Raw genomic sequence first — 18,753 nt, forward strand, 5'->3', positions numbered from 1 at the left:
AAATAATGTAGGCCAGGCATGGGGGCCTGTAATCTCAGTGTTTTGGGAGACCAAGGTGGGAGGATTGTTTGAGGCCAGGAGCTCAAGTCCAGCCTGGGCAACATAGGCAGACCCCTGTCTCTACCAAAAGTTTAAAAACTAGCTGGGCTTTTGGCACACACCTGTAGTCCTAACTACTCAGGAGGCTCAGGGAGGAGAATCATTTGAGGCCAGGAGTTCAAAGTTACAGGACTATGATCAGGCCACTGCACTTCAGCCTGGGTGACAGAGCAAGACCCTGTCTCTAAACAACAACAAACAGCATGTATTCCAAATAAAACTTATATCTTCAGGCTTATGTTACTTGTGGGCCATCCTTTGTCAACCAAGTCCTAAAGACAAAAACATGACCAAAAAATATTAAACATGATCACATTGCCATTCAAGTCCAAAGTCAACATATAGACATTATCCAATATGCAAAAACTCAAGAGAATATAACATCTCCAAGACCTTCCTGAAAACATTTATTAAGTAGTAAAATTCAGCAAACCAGGAGGTAAATCAGAATAATCCTGATAAAAAAATAACTTTTTATCAGGTACAAAAAGTTATTTTTATATAAAAAGCCCTGAAAGTGAAGATTAAATCCTCTCTATATAGAAACAATTCTTGACAACCGTGAGAATTATAACTGCAGAATAAAATTAAAATGGTATAAACTTTGCCAAAGTAGAATAAATAATACAACTTTTAAAAAATGAGGCCAGGCGCGGTGGCTCACGCCTGTAATCTCAGCACTTTGGGAGGCCGAGGCGGGCGGATCACGAGGTCAGGAGATCAAGACCATCCTTGCTAATGCGGTGAAACCCCGTCTCTACTAAAAGTACAAAAAATTAGCTGGGCATAGTGGTGGACACCTGTAGTCCCAGCTACTCGGGAGGCTGAGGCAGAAGAATGGCGTGAACCCAGGAGGCGGAGCTTGCAGTGAGACGAGATGGAGCCACTGCACTCCAGCCTGGACGACAGAGCGAGACTCCGTCTCAAAAAAAAAAAACAAAAAACAAGGGACTAGTGGGAGGAAGTATTTGAATCCTTAAAGTTTGAAACAATTTTAGACATTAACACAGCAGTTCTTAAGGTTTTCTTCATCTTTTTTCCTTTTTTTTTTTTATGAATGGCAGTCTTTTTTATCTTTTATTTCACTGGAAACCAGTTTTATTTTTTTTCATTAAAAGTGGCATATATACCATAATTACATTGTAATAAAATTATTGTGTCTATATGTCTAGCCTTTTTAATGTTTATATACATGAATTTCAGAATGATTTTTACCTGCTCATAATGGTGATGATTTCTTTAGGACTGTGGCTAAAAACAATTTTTTTGTTCTTTTTATATTTTTCTATATTGTTTGAATAACTTATAATAAGCCTATATATATATATAGAGAGAGAGAGAGAAAACTTTCTCATTGCTCAAAAGATAAGTATCTTACTGTGAAAGTTTAGTGTTCTGAAACTGGAACAGTTTTTCATTTTGTTGTAATGATAATTCTAAATCCCTGATGTCTGTATTGTGGACAATATGAAATATAAGCCTTTTTCTCATTGATTTTTTAAAAAATTGTTTATTATGAAATTTAACTTGTTACTCCAGCCTTTTGAGTAATAGTGTCCCATTTGAATCTTCTTCACTGGAAAATTAATGTATCAGTCAGAGTTCAGTCAGGGAAACAGAAAGCCCTTTTGGTATTTCAAACAAAAGCAATTTAATTGAGGAAATTAGTTACATGGTTGTTGGAAATGCTGGGAAAACAAAAGGGAGGAAACATGGTTATGGAGAAACAAACAAGAAGAAGGGGTAATGCCTAAAATTCAGATGCATGGGTCACCCCTGGGCTGGAGTCCACAAACTACACCTGCTACTACACTGTTAGAGCTCTGTTTCCCTGACTGACCTCTGATACATTAATTTTCCAGTGAAGAAAAATCTGTCTGTATCTTGCAGAGAAGTACTGCTTTAATCAAGGATGGGACCATCTACAGGATGCTCTTTCTCACTATACCCTATCCCCATGACTATTAAAGCAGCTGCCAGCAGCTACCAGTTTCCTGCTCTGCCTTTCTCCACTTTCTGATCTTCCACCAGTACCTTCTAAAAGCAGAACCTAAGGCAAAATAATCTAGAAAATGGAATTTGTTTATCATAGCCCCTGCAAAACATAGGGCACAGGACAGGACTGGGCTTATGACAGCTCACACATTAAATTGTATATACATAATTGTATATATTTATAGTTTTAAAAAGTTAAGCTTTGCTTTTGTAGTCCTTAAGAACTTTAAAACGTATCCAAAGCACTTTTTAATCATCAAAGTGGTTAGACATCTTGTAAATGAAGTAGGAATGGGAGCATAAAAAATGTTAGCTGGACACAGTTGTGTCCCTAATGAGTATGCACTAAATAAACTTTTTTTCCCTTCATAATAAGCAGTGGTAGAGAATACTGGAACTGTTGTCATACTTAAAATGTTGAAATACTCTTTTGACTGACAGATGGTACTGGGACTGTCAGATCTATTACTTTCTCCACCAGTCCCTTCATGTACATATCTTTATCTCTATTCCAAAGTATCCAGAGGATTAGTATCATTATTCTAATGTGGAAATACAAAACAGTGATGAACTTTAATTTATTACCTCCCTCTTAGAGGAAATATTTTCTTAGGAAAATTCAACTTGAAGTTTAAAAGTCATGGTAATATTTCTCATTTTTCTGTTAAAATCTCATAAAAGTGCCATTCAGTTCATATTTACTGATATTTATCCATGGAAAATGGTCTTAAAATTGCCTGCTTAACTATGGAAACTGGCCTTTGGCTGTTTTTATATGCATTAGAGATCTATATTTGTATATGGTTACATTTGATATACCGCAAATTTATGTTCATTCACAGTTAAGTAATGAGAATGTCTCAAATAAATGCTCTGAGAACTTTTATTAACAAACTTCATTTGAACGCATTGGTGTACCTCAGAAGAAGATCAGTTTCTCTCTATCAACAATTTCCCTCTAGACAAGTCAGCTTGAAAACACATCTCCTAGTGCCAAACCCCAACCATTTTTCTGCCTTAGTTCCCTCCTCTAAACAAAAATCTGGAGCTGTTCTGTGTCTGGACATGGAGGGAGTTGAACACATCTTTCTTCATTAATGGGAGAAATGTAACTAAGCTTCATTCATCCAGGTAGAATTGGAATGTTGTCCAGTCTTTTTATTCTCTGCTTCCTTTTCTCTGCTAGAAATGTCTTGTCTCTTAGGAAATTATACTATAATCATGTTATGTGTTGTCATTTTATCTTATAGTTCTCTTAAGACTTTATTGTTGTGCATATTTATATATTTCAGTGGGAGAACTGAAGTCCAATCAGTTCAGTATGGCAAAGAAAAGGCAAACAAAGACAGGGTATTTGCAAGGTAAGCCAAATCTGTTTCATTGTCTGAATTTTTTTAAAAAGATGGATTGAGTTTACTAAAAAGTTTTTCTAAATATTTTTTCTAAAGTTTTTCTAAATATTTCAAATTTTTGATTACAGAATTATCACAATTCTTTAACAGTAAATAATGTTGAGGGAATGATAAACTAGCTTGTCTAGTTTATTGATTCATTTTTTATATGAGCATTAATAGTGTGCCAGGCATTGCAGTTCTGAATAGGCTGATCAAATATTATGTTATTAATATAATATTTTGTTCAAGGTTGCTCTGCTTTTTTAAACATTTTTGAGAAATATAGTGACTTATTTCATGTTATCAAGCCATTTCCATATTTATTTAAATTATACTGTTAAGAGATAAGTTGTTTTATTTTTGTTTACCATTTATTGTCTTTATTTCTTTAGGGTCTATCGTAGCCAATTTGCCTTTTTTTTTTCTTTTGAGACGGAGTCTTGCTCTGTCATCCAGGCTGGAGTGCAGCGGTGCAATCTCAGCTCACTGCAACCTCTGCCTTCTGGGTTCAAGTGATTCTCCTGCCTAAGCCTCCCTAGTAGCTGGGATTACGCATGCCACCACACCTGGCTAATATTTTTGTGTTTTTAGTAGAGACGGGGTTTCACCATGTCAGACCAGGCTAGTCTCGAACTCCTGACCTCAGGTGATCCCCCCCCCCCCAACCTTGGCCTCCCAAAGTGCTGGCATTACAGGCATGAGCCACCACTCCTGACCTAGCCAGTTTGCTTTTTAACAAGTGAAATGACATGATAAGATCTATGTTTTAGAAAATAGTATTATGAGCAACGATAGAGAACGGATTAGCAAGGAGAGCCTCGGTACTCAGAAACTATAAAGTAATTGCAGTAATCCAAGTGAAAATAATAAAGGCCTGAACAGAAACATTGGTAATGGAATGGAAAATAGGGAACAAATTTAAGGAACATTTTGTAGGCAGAACTAGCAGAAGCTGATGACCAACTGGATGCAGGTGTGTTAGAGACAAGTGTTTGTTTTCAGTGAAAATTACTTTGAGAGGCTAAGTCTTTTAATTAGTTATGTGCTTGGCATCTACTGCTATTAGAGGCTTGAGTTTTAATAAAAAGAACTAGAAACTTTGCTTTTGATTTCACTTTGTTTAAATTTTGTTCTTAAGTCTTTATCTAAGAGATCTTCCTTGTTTGTGTTTCCAGAGTAAAGGGAGTTTTGTGTTCTTGGTTTTTTTCTTCCTCCTTCCAAAAGTGGAAATTGCTTTTTTCCCCTAGTAATATAAGTGATAGCTCATTATGTTTAAAAGCTCCAACAGTATCAAAGAGCATAAAGAAAATTTATCATCCCAAGACAACTTTTTAGAAAAATTTTGATACTCATTATTCAGGATTTTTCTATGCATATACTCATAGAGACATTTTTATATATGTGTGTATATTTGTTTCCAAATTGTTTTATACTATTTGTTGTTTGTTTTTATCATCTAGCATATCATGCACATTTTCTTTGCTGTTCAAAAATCTAGTCATTTATAATGGCAATAAATCTTTTAACAGTTAAATTCTTTGATTGTAAACTGTAAACTTAACTTTTAGGATTCCTCCCTTTACTGAGCCACGTCCCTGCCTCCAGAGTAGGAGTTGTTGCTAAGACTTTGTAAGGATGTCACAGTAATATGTGACATACAGCTTACATTTAGTAGTCTACTATATGAGGAAATAATAGTTTATTACATTATGAATTAACATTAATAGAAGAGCCATAAATGGTAAGTTAATCTTTATTTTAAAAATCAAATGCATGAGATAATATACTTTATTTTCATTCTGTTGTGATTGATAGGAAAGTTTGCACTGCAGTATGAGGGGGTTGGACCAAATGGTGTCATGAGTTGTCTTCAAATCAAAAAATCCTATAATTTAAACCTGTGATAATGGAAAATCTTCACACCTAAATTACTTTGAATTCACTTACGGAAAATGAAATGAATCAATGTATTTTTTTAAAAACTAATAACATTTCTTAAAATATTTTTCTGATTCTTAATGTTGTAACACCATAACAGTATACTTAAAACTTTTTTATTCCTTTCTTAATAAGTGTCTTCTTTCTTGCTTGACTTTTATAAAAAGTATAGAACATGTGATTTGATCACTAGTTGTATGTAGTATATCCTAATATGAGTATCAGATCATAGGTGTATTTATATATTAAGTTAATATCACATTTAAATGGTTTCTTTATAAGTGTTAATGTTTTAATTTTTGATCGTATCAGATTTTAAAAATAAGCAGTTATACCTGCATCTTAGTTGTTCATTTTGTATATGCATTATTAAAATGTATAGTTGTTTAATAGGTTATTTTATAAAACGGCCATTATTCCGTGAATAGTAGAGGTAAAATTTCAGTATTATAAGCCTCAGATAACTCTCTTCGTTTTGTTTTTCTGGAATTGTGTGGTGCCTCTGAAATAATAAGGTATCAGCTACAATGAGGTTGTAATAGTACTGGGCTGTTCAATGATCTCTCTTTCTCTGAAAGATAAGCTTTTCTGGGATTGTTTTTCTAATATGTTAGGATCTAGTTGTAATGAACAGATATATGTCTACCAAAATTCTCTAATGGTTTTAGTAATTATTAAGTTATTTTTTTTAAAGTACCAGATAATTCTAGAGTTCTTTTTTTCCTTTGGGTTTTAGTTGGCAATATGAATAGATAGAAAAGGCTCCTCCTTAAACTTTTCATATAATAATTTTTTAGCAATCATTAAATGTTTTGCTTTTTTCTGATTATCGCCTCTTCGTGTTTGCCTCAGCAGCACATACACTGATTATCACCTCTTCAAATTGCTTTCACATTTTGCAGTTGTCATATAAGGTATCTAAGAAAAGAGAAAAACAGTGTTCTCATACAACAGAAAAATAAGGTGCCCTAGACAGAAAAGAAGCTTACCACATTGCAAACACACTGATGCTGTGTGGTATTTTTTTCTCTGAAATTTCCACACTCAACAGGAAACATAGACAGCAAGCTTGAGTGGGTGGGTCCCTGAGGTTAAAACTGTTAATAAAATAAAATACATGAAGTTTGGTTTTAAGTTCAAAGTGTCCAGCCATGTTTAGTCCATTAACAGCAATAAAGTGTTCTGACGCTTCAGACTAGGTGAGTGTGCTGGAATTTTTTTTCTTCAAATGACTTTTTCCAGCTTTTAGAAAATGAAAGTAGTTGATCTACTGATTACAGTTAGTGAACTTTCATACAGCTTACATTTCTAGTTTAATATTTGAGGAAATAATAGTTTATTACATTATGAATTAGCATTCATAGAGCCACAAATGTTAATCTTTATTTTAAAAATCAAAGTTTTATGTATGAGATAATATACTTTATTTTCATTCTGTTGTGACTGATAGGAAAATTTGCGCTGCAATATGTGGGGGTTGAACTAAACGGTGTCATGAGTTGTCTTTAAATCAAAAAATCCTATAATTTAAACCTGTGATAATGGGAAATGTTCACACCTAAATTACTTTGAATTCACTTATGGAAAATGAAATCTGAGTCAATGCATCTTTTTTAAAACTAATAACATTCCATGTCTTAGAAAATGCCTACAAGTTTTTTGATTAAGGAAATGTCATTAGGCCAAACTAAAAAAGTTTTAGCTATGAATTGCTGAAATGACAGGACACTTGTGTGGTTTAGATTCATAAGTAACTTAAATTTTTCGTGGTTTAGTAGAATGAATAGGCTAAAATATTGCCCTGAAAATTTGGATATTCATAAATCATAAAATTCAGGAGGTAGGGAGAGACCTATGGGCCATATTGTGCTAATAAATTTACACATTTAGATACAGAAACATAAGAGGTCTGTCTAATAGGAAGCGACATCTAGAATTCAGAGTCCTTATCATTATTTTAATGCTTCCTACTGTACACCTAATAACGATTTGTTCAGTTCTGTTTGGTCAGTGTTATTGTGCGTGTTAGTCCAACCTTTCTTTTTACACGTTTAACATATTGGAAAGGAAATTCTAGCAGATAGTGAAACTTCAAACTTCATGAGATCATTATGTGTCAGAATTCTAGTGTTATTAAGTTTTAATGTAATCAGATGAGTTAATATTGCATTTGCTTTGTGCCTTCCTTGGTAATTGTTTTATTTTTTTAGCCATACAGAAGTGTATACATAGTACATGATGAGAGGAAAATATCCCAATGAGCTAAAAAGCAAGTCCAATACTACCTGCAATTCTTTATCAATATAGGAAAATCTGAAAATAAATCCAAAGTCACACAACAAAGGCCTATGATTCTTATACCAAAAATGATTCTATAACCAAAAATAGTCTTCATTTTTAAATTTTACTCAAATAGGTATTTCTACCTAAATTTTTATGATCTGATTTTTGTAGGAAGACAACAGGATGTTTTATTTTTTGTTAATTGTGCTAGAATGGAAAATATATATAGTTTGTATATGCTTCAGTTAATTACTGAAATATAAAACTGTTTACAAGATGATTTATTATATACTTTATATATGTAGCTTAAATTATTCACCTCCACATTAACTCTGCACTTCATAAAGCCAGGCATTTAAAGAGATAACATATATTTTCAGCTAATTTTGTCTATTATCTGAATTTGCATATAAAAATACTTTGTTAACATTCTTAAAATTCTAAGGGTTTATGATCTCTGCATAGATCAGTATCTTTTGATCTGAATGAATCAATATCAAATCTTTCTTTCTTTTTTTTTTTTTTTTTTGAGACAGGGTTTTACTGTTGTCACCCAGGTTGGAATGCAGTGGTGCTATCACAGCTCACTGCAGTCTCAAATTCCTGGGCTCAAGTGATCCTCTGACTTCAGCCTCCCAAGTAGCTTGGACTACAGGCACCTGCCATCATACCCAGCTAATTTATTTTTTGTAGCGACAGAGTCTCCTTATGTTGCCCCAGCTGGTCTTGAATTCCTGAGTTCCAGTGATCCTCCCACCTGGGCCTCCCAAAGTGCTGGGATTGCAGCACGGAGCCACCTCACTCAGCCAAGATCTTTTTTTAAAACATCACTTAGTTTTCATCTGTGTCATTAGGATAGCTGATAATATATAGATTGGTAACAAAACATATCCTTTTACTCCCCACCAAGAGACAGAATTATTAACCCTCCAAAATGTTTTTGGAAAAAAGGGAAAAATCCACTAACCTACTATATGTAAACAATTTTTTAAGTAAATAAAATGTAATATGCATAATTATTTTTGTTCTGTCTTCATTGAGGCAGAGGATTGGGATTTAGATACAGAACCATTCAGGAGATAATGTGCTAGGAGTTATTTAATACATCCCAAGATAAGCTAGTGTTCCAGGTACTCTGGAATAGAAGTAGGTAGTATCTGTCATGTCAGTAACATCTGAGAAAACATTTGGTAGCAAACCCTTCCCTTTTTACCTCTCTCCTTCCTTTTCTTGTTTCTTCTGTTTTTCTCATCCTTCTTATTCTCTATCTTACTCTTCCTAGCCTATCTTTCCTTTATTCTTCATATAAAGCCAATGTACATTCTTAGGAAGTTATTTGGTAAATAGCCTCTAAATGCATTAATTTTTTACAAGTAAACTCTATGTTGCTCATCTAGAACATAATCTATGAAAACAAATTGTAGGATTTGATTTATAGTTTGGGGTATAAAAATAAAACTTTTAACATATTACTTAATTTATTTCTACAGATCCCCAAGTAAGCCGTTGGCACGGAAATTAATGGATTGGGAAGTAGTAAGCAGAAATTCAATATCTGATGACAGGTTAGAAACACAAAGCCTTCCATCACGATCTCCACCAGGAACTCCTAATCAGTAAGTGTGAATTTTGTGACCAACATCAGGTGTGAATTTTGCTAATTTCTAATTATTGGCTGTATATTTTTATGCCTGAAGATAAAGATACGCAAAAATTGAATTCTTTTGGTGAAACATGATTTTTGTTGCTCCAGAGCATTATTTTCTCTTCACCTGCTGCTCATTGCAGAAGTAACATGGTATAGACTTGCGGAATGAGAGTAGCGCATTGAATAAGGACCCCCTACTCTCACTTTCCTCAACAGTTAACTTTCGCAGTTAAGAGTCCCTGATAAATGAAGATCTGTTAGACTTAAAATCTTGTATGGTTGTTGTTGACATACTCATTTTTCATGTGGATTCCCAGTAGAATTTCTAGGGGAGCATATATTGTTGAAAATGCTTTGCAAGTGATTGTGATTCTCTGAAACCCCCACCTCAACCATGGCTTCAGCACGTTCTATGGCCTAGGAAAAGGGGTTTCCAGCACCGGTCCCCATAAACTTAGCTCTCCCTGAGCTAAAAAGCACTGTGTGATTCAGCACTTACCGTATATGTACTTCAGTCTGACATTGCTCACAAAAGTTGTATGTTTTGGTGTAAATGATTATAAGATCATAAACTAGCCAAATGCACTAGCCAAAGATGTTATCTTAATTTGATAATATTACAAATGTTGTATGTAATTAAGATAATGGTAAACAATTGTGTGCCACCATATTGACATACTTTGTTAACCCATAAGGTTCACTTATAAAATACTTTAATTTTGGTATGAAATATAATATTTGAAGATGTCTTTTTTCATAAATGTTTTACGCACGTTAATGTTTAATAAATTTGTATAAAATTCTAAACGTGGCTGGGTGCAGTGGCTCATTCCTGTAATCCCAGCACTTTGGGAGGCCGAAGCATGTGGATTCCTTAAGGTCAGGAGCTCGAGACCAGCCTGGTCAACATGGTGAAACCCCATCTTTACCAAAACATACAAAAATAAGCTGAGCATGGTGGCGTGCACCTGTCAGGGGGGTGGGGCGGGGATTGCCTGAACCCAGGAGGAAGAGGTTGCAGAGTTGAGATCACACCACTGCACTTCAGCCTGGACCACAGAGTGAGACCCTGTCTCAAAAAAAAAAAAAAATCTAACAGCTACAGCATTGAAGGTTATTATCAGCTGAAGAATAAACTTCTACCATATCGGAACAGTTTATACATAAACAGTTTGGTTCACAGAGCTTTAATACTTACGTGTTAAAGTTACTCCTAGAAAAATGGACTTACTAATTTCTATCTTGCCAATTTCAGGTTGCTTTTATCATTTTTTCTTATAAATAATTGCATATATTCAAAGCCTCATTAGCTTGTCTAAAGAAAATTCAGACCTTGTTTTTCTCTTCCCTTTTGCACAAGCCAGCCATTTCTCCATTTGTACCAGCAACATTAAACAATAATAGCAAGTTATAGAAAATAATAGCAAGTTAAGCCAAAGTACTCAAGTAACTAATTAGCAGTAGCTCTGATTAAGTTTTCTGGTTAATGAAACAATTTTAGATATAATCTAAAAAGATTTTTTAAAATTCTGAAGAGATAGTACAAGGTGGTGGTTAAGAGCATGGGCCCTGGAATCACTGTATGCTTGAACTTTGGCAAGTTAATCTTTGTCTCATTTTTCTCATCTACAAAATTATATTTATAATAATGTCTTTCTTATAGTACTGTTATGAGGATTAAATGAAATGCTTAGAGAAATGTCTGACACATACATAAGTACTGAAATATTGTAATTAAAAATTGTAATAACACTACTTTGTGTGACTGTCAAGAGGATGGCAATATAGTATTCAGTATCTATTCTAAGGATTCAAAGAAAGTCCCATATATAAAAAATTTATAACAATTAAAAAATAATTCAGACTAGAATATATTTCTAAATCATTTATTCTAATCCGTTTATTTTATAAATGCTGAATAAGACAAAATCGTAGTGACTAATACCTAGAAACATTAAGGCACTTAGAGATAGTAGGTAACTTTATGATTAGAATCCTTGGCAGATTGTTGATTGTAACTCAGATCACTGACTACCCATTCTCTGTTCTCTCTGTTTATATTACACTGTCTTTTTCAGAGATTGCTTAGTCAACATGGCTTGACTTAAAAACACATGCCCATATATTAAGAAACTTGGAAATTTTGAATTAAAGCATATTTTTATTCAGTTTTTCTCCCTCTTTATTTAGTCGAAATTCTACATTCACGCAGGAAGGAACCCGGTTACGACCATCTTCAGTTGGTCATTTGGTAGACCATATGGTTCATACTTCCCCAAGCGAAGTGTTTGTGAATCAGAGATCTCCGTCATCAACACAAGCTAATAGCATTGTTCTGGAATCATCACCGTAAGAGCTTTTTTATTTTGCTTCCTCTGTATTTTCAAATGCCCCAAATTACGTTACTTAAAATAATCTGGGAAATTAGGATATTTGATACAAGATTTTAATTATGCAACTTTTCAAAATTTATATATTTACAATTATGCTCATTTGTTTCTGAGAGTTCTTGTTGCCTCTCCCTCCCCCACCCAGTCACTATGTTGTTATTTTGTTGACTTAGACAGTTCTTCAGTTTTTAGTGTATAAACTCAAATATTTCTGCAGATAATGTAGCACTCTGGTCAAGGGGGAGGGTAGTTAAAGCAGAGCTTTCTTAATATTTTTAAAGGAAAAGAACCATAAGTATGAGTAAAAAGTGTTGAGAAAATTAAAATACTTACAAGATATGTAGATAGGTAAGAAGATTTTTTAATTTACCTATGTAGACAGGTAAGAAGATTTATTTCTTGAGAAGGAGAAATTGGTGTAAGATATAGTGAATGTGATCGGGGTAAAGAGTGGACCCAAGAGTGGTAGGTGGAAGAGAGTACAGGGTAGTGGAAGAGAGTAGGTAGATGGAAGAGAGTAGGGTCTTGTTTGTCCCTGGGTAGGGTAAACCAAAGAAGACTGGCTGAGCTATCAAAACAAGTAGGAGTTCAGCCTGTGTGATGTATATCTTGGTAAAACATTTTGATTGTGTGTATATATTATTAAAAATGGAGAAATAGGACAGATACACACTGTACAATGATACCTGTGGGGAATTAGTTGGCGAGAAATAGGATTGATGGGAGATTTAATATTTTATTACTTTAGAAGTTATAATTCTAAACTTTCCGGTTGATTTTTAATAATTATATATGTTCTAATTTGGAAACTTTAAAAAGTATAGTAATTAAGGACATGATTGAAATATTGATTTTTAAAATTACATACTTTTGTGACATAAAAATGAATCATATGCAGGAATCAAAAAGCCTAATTATTACAAACCAAAACCAATATAATTCTTGAGGCCTAACAGAATTATCTATTTTTAAAGGGCCATTTCCAAAGAAAGACATATAAACACAATTGAATATTTCCACATGTAATTTTTTTTTTTTTTTTTTTTTTTTTTTTGAGACGGAGTCTCTCTCTTTCGCCCAGGCGGGAATGCAGTGGCGCTATCTCGGCTCACTGCAAGCTCCACCTCCCGGGTTCATGCCATTCTCCTGCCTCAGCCTCCCGAGTAGCTGGGACTAAAGGCGCCAGCCACCGCACCCGGCTAATTTTTTGTATTTTTAGTAGAGACGGGGTTTCACCGTGTTAGCCAGGATGGTCTCCATCTCGTGACCTCGTGATTCGCCCGCCTTGGCCTCCCAAAGTGCTGGGATTACAGGCATGAGCCACCGCGCCTGGCCTCACACTAATCTATAGATTCACAAACCCCCAAATCACTTACTGATATGGTTTGGCTCTGTGTCCTCACCCAGATCTCACCTTGAATTGTAATCTCCAGGTGTCAAGGGCAGGACCAGGTAAAGGTAGTTGAATCATGGGGGTCATTTCTTCCATGCTGTTCTTGTGATAATGAATGAGTCTCACAAGATCTGATGGTTTTTTAAGTGTCTGGCACTTCCCCTGCGTGCACTCATTTTCTCTCCTGCCGCCCTGTGAAGAGGTGCCATCCACCATGATTGTAAATTTCCTGAGGCCTCCCCAGCCATGTGTAACTGTGAGTCAATTAAACCTCTTTTGTTTATAAATTACCCAGTCTCAGGTATTTCTTCATAGCAGCATGAGAATGGACTAATACATTTGCTATCCCAAAACACCTTTATTCTACTTTCCTGACTTGAGTGGAGAAGCAAGTTCAGGGTAGCTTGGAACTGTGAAGAGTTTTTGCTTCTTCTCTCTTGTGCATAAGAATATAAAATGCTTGGAGCCTTCTCCTTGGACATATATTTTATAAGGTTTATGTGTTTGTATTCCATTTTGAATCTATCTTACTGCATTTGACATTCAACCAGTTTTTAACCTTAAGAATAATGAGAGAGTTCTGAAAAGATAAGCTTAATAGTAATAACTTAGTTGCTTACAGTCACTTTTACATAAATTATCTCACTGTTCTATTCAGGAGAATTCAGTGAAATAGGAAAGATATGTAATATCCATTTTATAGATAAGAAAGCCACACTTAGAACACTTGTCCCAATTTACAGAACAGAAACTCAGGCTTTCTGTAGCAGAATCAGCCAGGAGAACTTTGTATTCCCAACAAGATGTTATAGATGTTTTTTGATTTGCAATTTAGATAAAATACTTTGCAATTTGGAATCCATAGATTTTAGTTTTTCTATTGTCCAAATGTGAAAAGAATTTAAATGATGTATTGGATTAAGCACAGAACATTTCAACATGTAATGAATTATATTTTTTTAAGGTTTTTCACATATTCCTTTTTTTGATTGTCAGATAAAATCATCTTATCAATTCTTTATTTAAGTGAGTACAGGAGGTTGCTTATACTGTCTAGAATAGTTACCATTTATAGGCTAAAGATAAAGTAAAGGAGACCACAGTCTACAACACAGCATGTGAATTGGATGGTTAAATTTATTAGGATACAAATTTCTAAAGGTGGCAACAGAGAGCTGCATTAACTGCAAAATAAGCTTTTTTCACTGCTGTTGTTGAAGCATTTATAAGAAAATTTAAAGCTCAGTGGACTGAAATAAATTGTGCACATTTTTTCACACATCTTGATTGACATTTCTAACAAACCTCTTGCTACTATGTGACAATATATTGCTCTGCTACCAGCATAGTACACTCGAATATAACATTTTCATTATTTACCCTCCACTTAACATTTTCCAAAATGTCAGATTGCCAAGTGTGGTGGTGTGCACCTGTTGTCCCAGCTTACTCAGGAGGCTGAGGCAGAAGGATCACTAGAGCCCAGGAGTTTGAGGATGTATTGCTCCATGATGGCACCTGTGGATAGTCACTGCACCTCAGCCTGGACAATACAGCAAGACACCATCTTTTAAAAACCAAAACCAAAAAAAAAAAAGGTCAGAGTTTAAGATAAGCAAGCTATTTTTGGTAAAAAAGCCCCAATATGAATGTTGGGCATTTGGAACACTTTTAGAATTATATTGCCATCTCTATTTTCTCTTAACAACCAAAAGTTAACACGAGTAGTACTTTTTTTTTAATGTGGGTAAATTTTTTTTTTTTTTTCTGAGACTGAGTCTCGCTCTGTTGCCCGGGCTGGAGTGCAGTGGTGCAATCTCGGCTCACTGCAAGCTCCACTTCCCGGGTTCATGCCATTCTCCTGCCTCAGCCTCCCAAGTAGCTGGGACTGCAGGCGCCTGTCACCACACCTGGCTAATTTTTTGTATTTTTAGTAGAGACGAGGTTTCACCGTATTAGCCAGGATAGTCTCGATCTCCTGACCTTGTGATCCACCTGCCTCCGCCTCCCAAAGTCCTGGGATTACAGGCATGAGCCACCACACCCGGCTAGTGTGGGTAAATTTTTTATGTGGGTAAACTGTGTACAGTATGTGTTTTGAGCCCTGGTGCCCCCTCCTCTAGTACATTTTAGGCAAATTATTGGTTTTAAATATATTAAAACAATTGAGTTAGAAATGTTGTCAATTAAATATGGTTGCATATAAGCCCTGATATTTACTAATCTTGCTTTCTGTTCATTAAAATATAAGTAATTTCTGTTAGAATTTAAAATATAGCAGTGTTACTATTTATAACCAAAATGAAGTGATGTAAAATAGTCATATTCTGGATATGTTCTGATAAGTTCTGGGAGTTCTGTTGAGGCCTCAGATACTGACGGGGGGATGCTTATTAGCATTTATCTATTTTACAAATTGGCTTCTGAGAAACTTTTTTTTAAGGAAAAGATTCCACTGCCACAAAAAGTTTGGAAACCTCTGATTTAAAATAACTTTCCTCCTTTTTGCAGTTACTTTCTTTTAGATGCAACTATATATCATAGTGGTTACGAGCACAAGCTCTGGATTCAGACTAGGTTTAAAACATGGTTCTACTACTTCTAATTAGATGACCTTTGGTGAGTTATTTTATCTCCGTAAGCCTGTTTCCTCACTGTTAAAAAACAGGGTGATAATAATATCTACCTCAAAGGGTTGCTATAAGCATATAATAATTATATAGCTTTTTTCAGTTAAGCTCTTGGGATATATTCTGACAACTTTTAATATATTATCAACAGTTTGTCTAGATATTTGAAGTATGAGCATCTGGTTGAACACAGTGAGGAATTCTCCAGATTCTCAAGTTTATTCTTAAATCCCTTATCACAAGATATTCTAGGCAGACTTCATAATCCACAAGTGGCTTTTTGTTTGTTTGTTTATTTAGGGACAGGGTCTTGCTGTGTTGCCTAAGCTGGAGTGCAGTGGTGTAATCACCGCTCACTGCAGCCTCGACCTCCTGGGCTCAAGTAATCCTCCTACCTCAGCCTCCCAAGTAGCTGAGACTGCAGGAGCATGACACCATGCCCAGCTAATTTTTGTATTTCTTGTGGAAACAGGGTTGCATCATGTTGCCCAAACTGGTCTTGAACTCCTGGGCTCAAGTGATCCACCTGCCTCAGCATCGCAAGTTGTTTGGGAGGATTACAGGTGTGAGCCACCGTGCCTGGCCATCCTCAAGTGTTAAATCCATTTCCCTGAGCCATTCTTTGCTAGAATATTCCATTCTAGTCTTATCTAATGAATCCCCACAGCTTTGTCCATACCTCTTCAGTTCCTTTTGCTTGGTCTTCAAAGCTTTGCCTTTCCTCCACCCCTCTCAGCTACTGGTGCTGATGATTTCCATCTACAACTCAGTTGTCCCCAATTCCTATTCCACTCTTGATCAAGTCTAGCAATATATTGTGAACTCTTCAAATACTAGGCTATTCTAGCACAAGGAAATAAAAAAATCAAAGAAGGTTTGAATAGAAGGAGATATCAAGCCATGGGGACTTAGAGAATGTAACATATTAGATGCTGTATTTGTGGCATCAAGACTAATTACAGGTCCCTGGACACTGTAGCTGCAGTATGCTTACTTACCATTCATCTCTGGCTACAGGCTCTGTCACTTGCACTTGGGAGCTAAGGGCAGACACCTTGAGTTTGGTTGAAACCAAGAATCTCAGGTCGCTGGGAGGCTTATTTTGGAATAGATTCCTACTGATAAAATCACATGACATTGTCAGTTCTATTCTTAGATATTACTCATTTCCCTGATAGTTTACATGAGCTTTTTAAAGTGCCTTGTGCATTAATTAGTAATCAACCTGGAATGACGTTTACTTTGAAACACTGTCATCATCAGAATAAAGTAGCCAAAGTGTTAAGAAGCCTGAATTTTGAATCAGAATTTTATCTGTATCTAATGTAATATAAGTAGAGTACAAGTTGGGTTAAATGCGTAATTGAAGACTAGAATGACAGTAGTGATTATAGTTAAATGAGACATGATCTCTTGATCTACATCTTAGAAAATAAGGGTTTGTTTTTTTCTTTAAGAGACAGGGTCTCTCTGTCTACCAGGCTGGGGCATAGTGGCACAATTATCGCTCACCACAGCCTCAAACTACCGTTCTTGAATGATCTTCCCATTTCAGCATCCTGAGTAGCTGGGACTACAGGTGTACACCACCATCCCCAGCTAATTTTTTTTTTTTAATTTTTTTGTAGAGATGGTGTCTTGCTATGTTGGCCAGGCTGGAAAATAAGAGTTTTTAAAAGAGCCATAATTTCTGGCACATTTGTATTAGTGTCTAACAAGAATATAGTTTTTGTTTTCTAGTCTATTGGAATAAATTTTATGCTTCTGTGACAGATTTCTATGTACAATTGTGCCTTTACCATTTTTTAAAAAAAATTTATGATTTTCAAGGGTTGTTCATTTTTCTTTTTTAAAAGTAATAAAATAATCCCTTCAGGATTGCATTTTTTTTCTCACTTTCCCTGACTCAGATCTTTTCCAGCTCCCTTTCTTAAAACTAGATGATTCCCTCCACTTGTATGTCTCCAGCTACAACCCTGATCCCTACTTCTTTCTTTAGTTTCTATTTCCCTACTCCTGGCTAAATTGCCTGTTAGTAAATGCTGGCCTTCTTTGAAAATTAAAAGTCTCTTCCTTGAGGGTACCAGCTGGAACTTCTGACAGGGCTGTGTTTCACTATGCTGCCTGGTTATTCTCCAAATTGCATCATGTCTCTTCATTCTCTTATACTTGGCAGATTTTTGTGTGTGTGCACTTAGAAATAGTATTGTTTTTAAGAATTGGACTGTTTCATGACATTATTTTTTTTTATTATTATACTTTAGGTTTTAGGGTACATGTGCACAATGTGCAGGTTTCTTACATATCATGACATTATTTTTAATGTATCATTTCTAATTATAATGCAAGGTTTACCTATGAAAGTCATCTTCCTAGATAACTGTTTAAGTAATAAATATATATGATAGCTGTACAACAGAAATGAAGAAGAAAGTTACTCATTAAAGTAAATTGAATTAATATTCTTGGAGTATGTCTTTAAAAATGTAATTGATAACCTTTGCCCAATATTTGAATTTCAGGAGTCTGTGTTGACATCCTTGATTACTTTTATAGACTTCAGTGTGTGTGTGTGTTTGTGTCTGTGTGTGTGTGTGTGTGTAGAGTTTGGTTATGTATGTACAGAGTTTGGTTATTGAAATTGGAAGTATAGAAAAGGGAAACAGTTACAGGGATTACTGTGAGAGTACGTAATTAAATTAGAAGAGCTCCCTAGACTAACCTAACCCTCTGCAGCAGTCAGGCATATGGAGAGCCTGTCTGCCACTCTCTGAAAAGTTACTTTAATAAGAAAGTTACATAAGACAGTGAGAAGGCAGGTAGCTCTGTCCTGAAATCCGAAGTTTTACCGTCCTTTCATCTTCATCTTAATATACTCCATTCTCCTCACCTTTTCCTTATAATTTGGCTTAAATCCCAACCCCAGCATTTATACTTGGGCTCTTTTCCTATCTGTATCTACCTGCTTGTTTTGAATGTTTAA

At 35.2% G+C, this 18,753-nt stretch overlaps 1 protein-coding gene across 4 annotated transcripts in view; it reads left to right on the plus strand.

Annotated features, from left to right (window-relative positions):
* Positions 1–18,753, plus strand: part of PTPN4 (protein tyrosine phosphatase non-receptor type 4) — a 226,098-nt gene that overhangs the window by 163,758 nt on the left and 43,587 nt on the right. For all 4 annotated transcript variants that reach the window (XM_003277173.4, XM_030801359.1, XM_030801360.1 and 1 more), the window contains 3 exons: positions 3,387–3,455; positions 9,200–9,325; positions 11,548–11,706. In XM_003277173.4, coding sequence (XP_003277221.1) covers positions 3,387–3,455; positions 9,200–9,325; positions 11,548–11,706 — 354 coding nt within the window. The remainder of the gene's footprint in view (positions 1–3,386; positions 3,456–9,199; positions 9,326–11,547; positions 11,707–18,753) is intronic.

This window comes from Nomascus leucogenys, chromosome 20 (assembly GCF_006542625.1).
Source record: "Nomascus leucogenys isolate Asia chromosome 20, Asia_NLE_v1, whole genome shotgun sequence".
In the NCBI taxonomy this organism is placed as follows: domain Eukaryota; kingdom Metazoa; phylum Chordata; class Mammalia; order Primates; family Hylobatidae; genus Nomascus; species Nomascus leucogenys.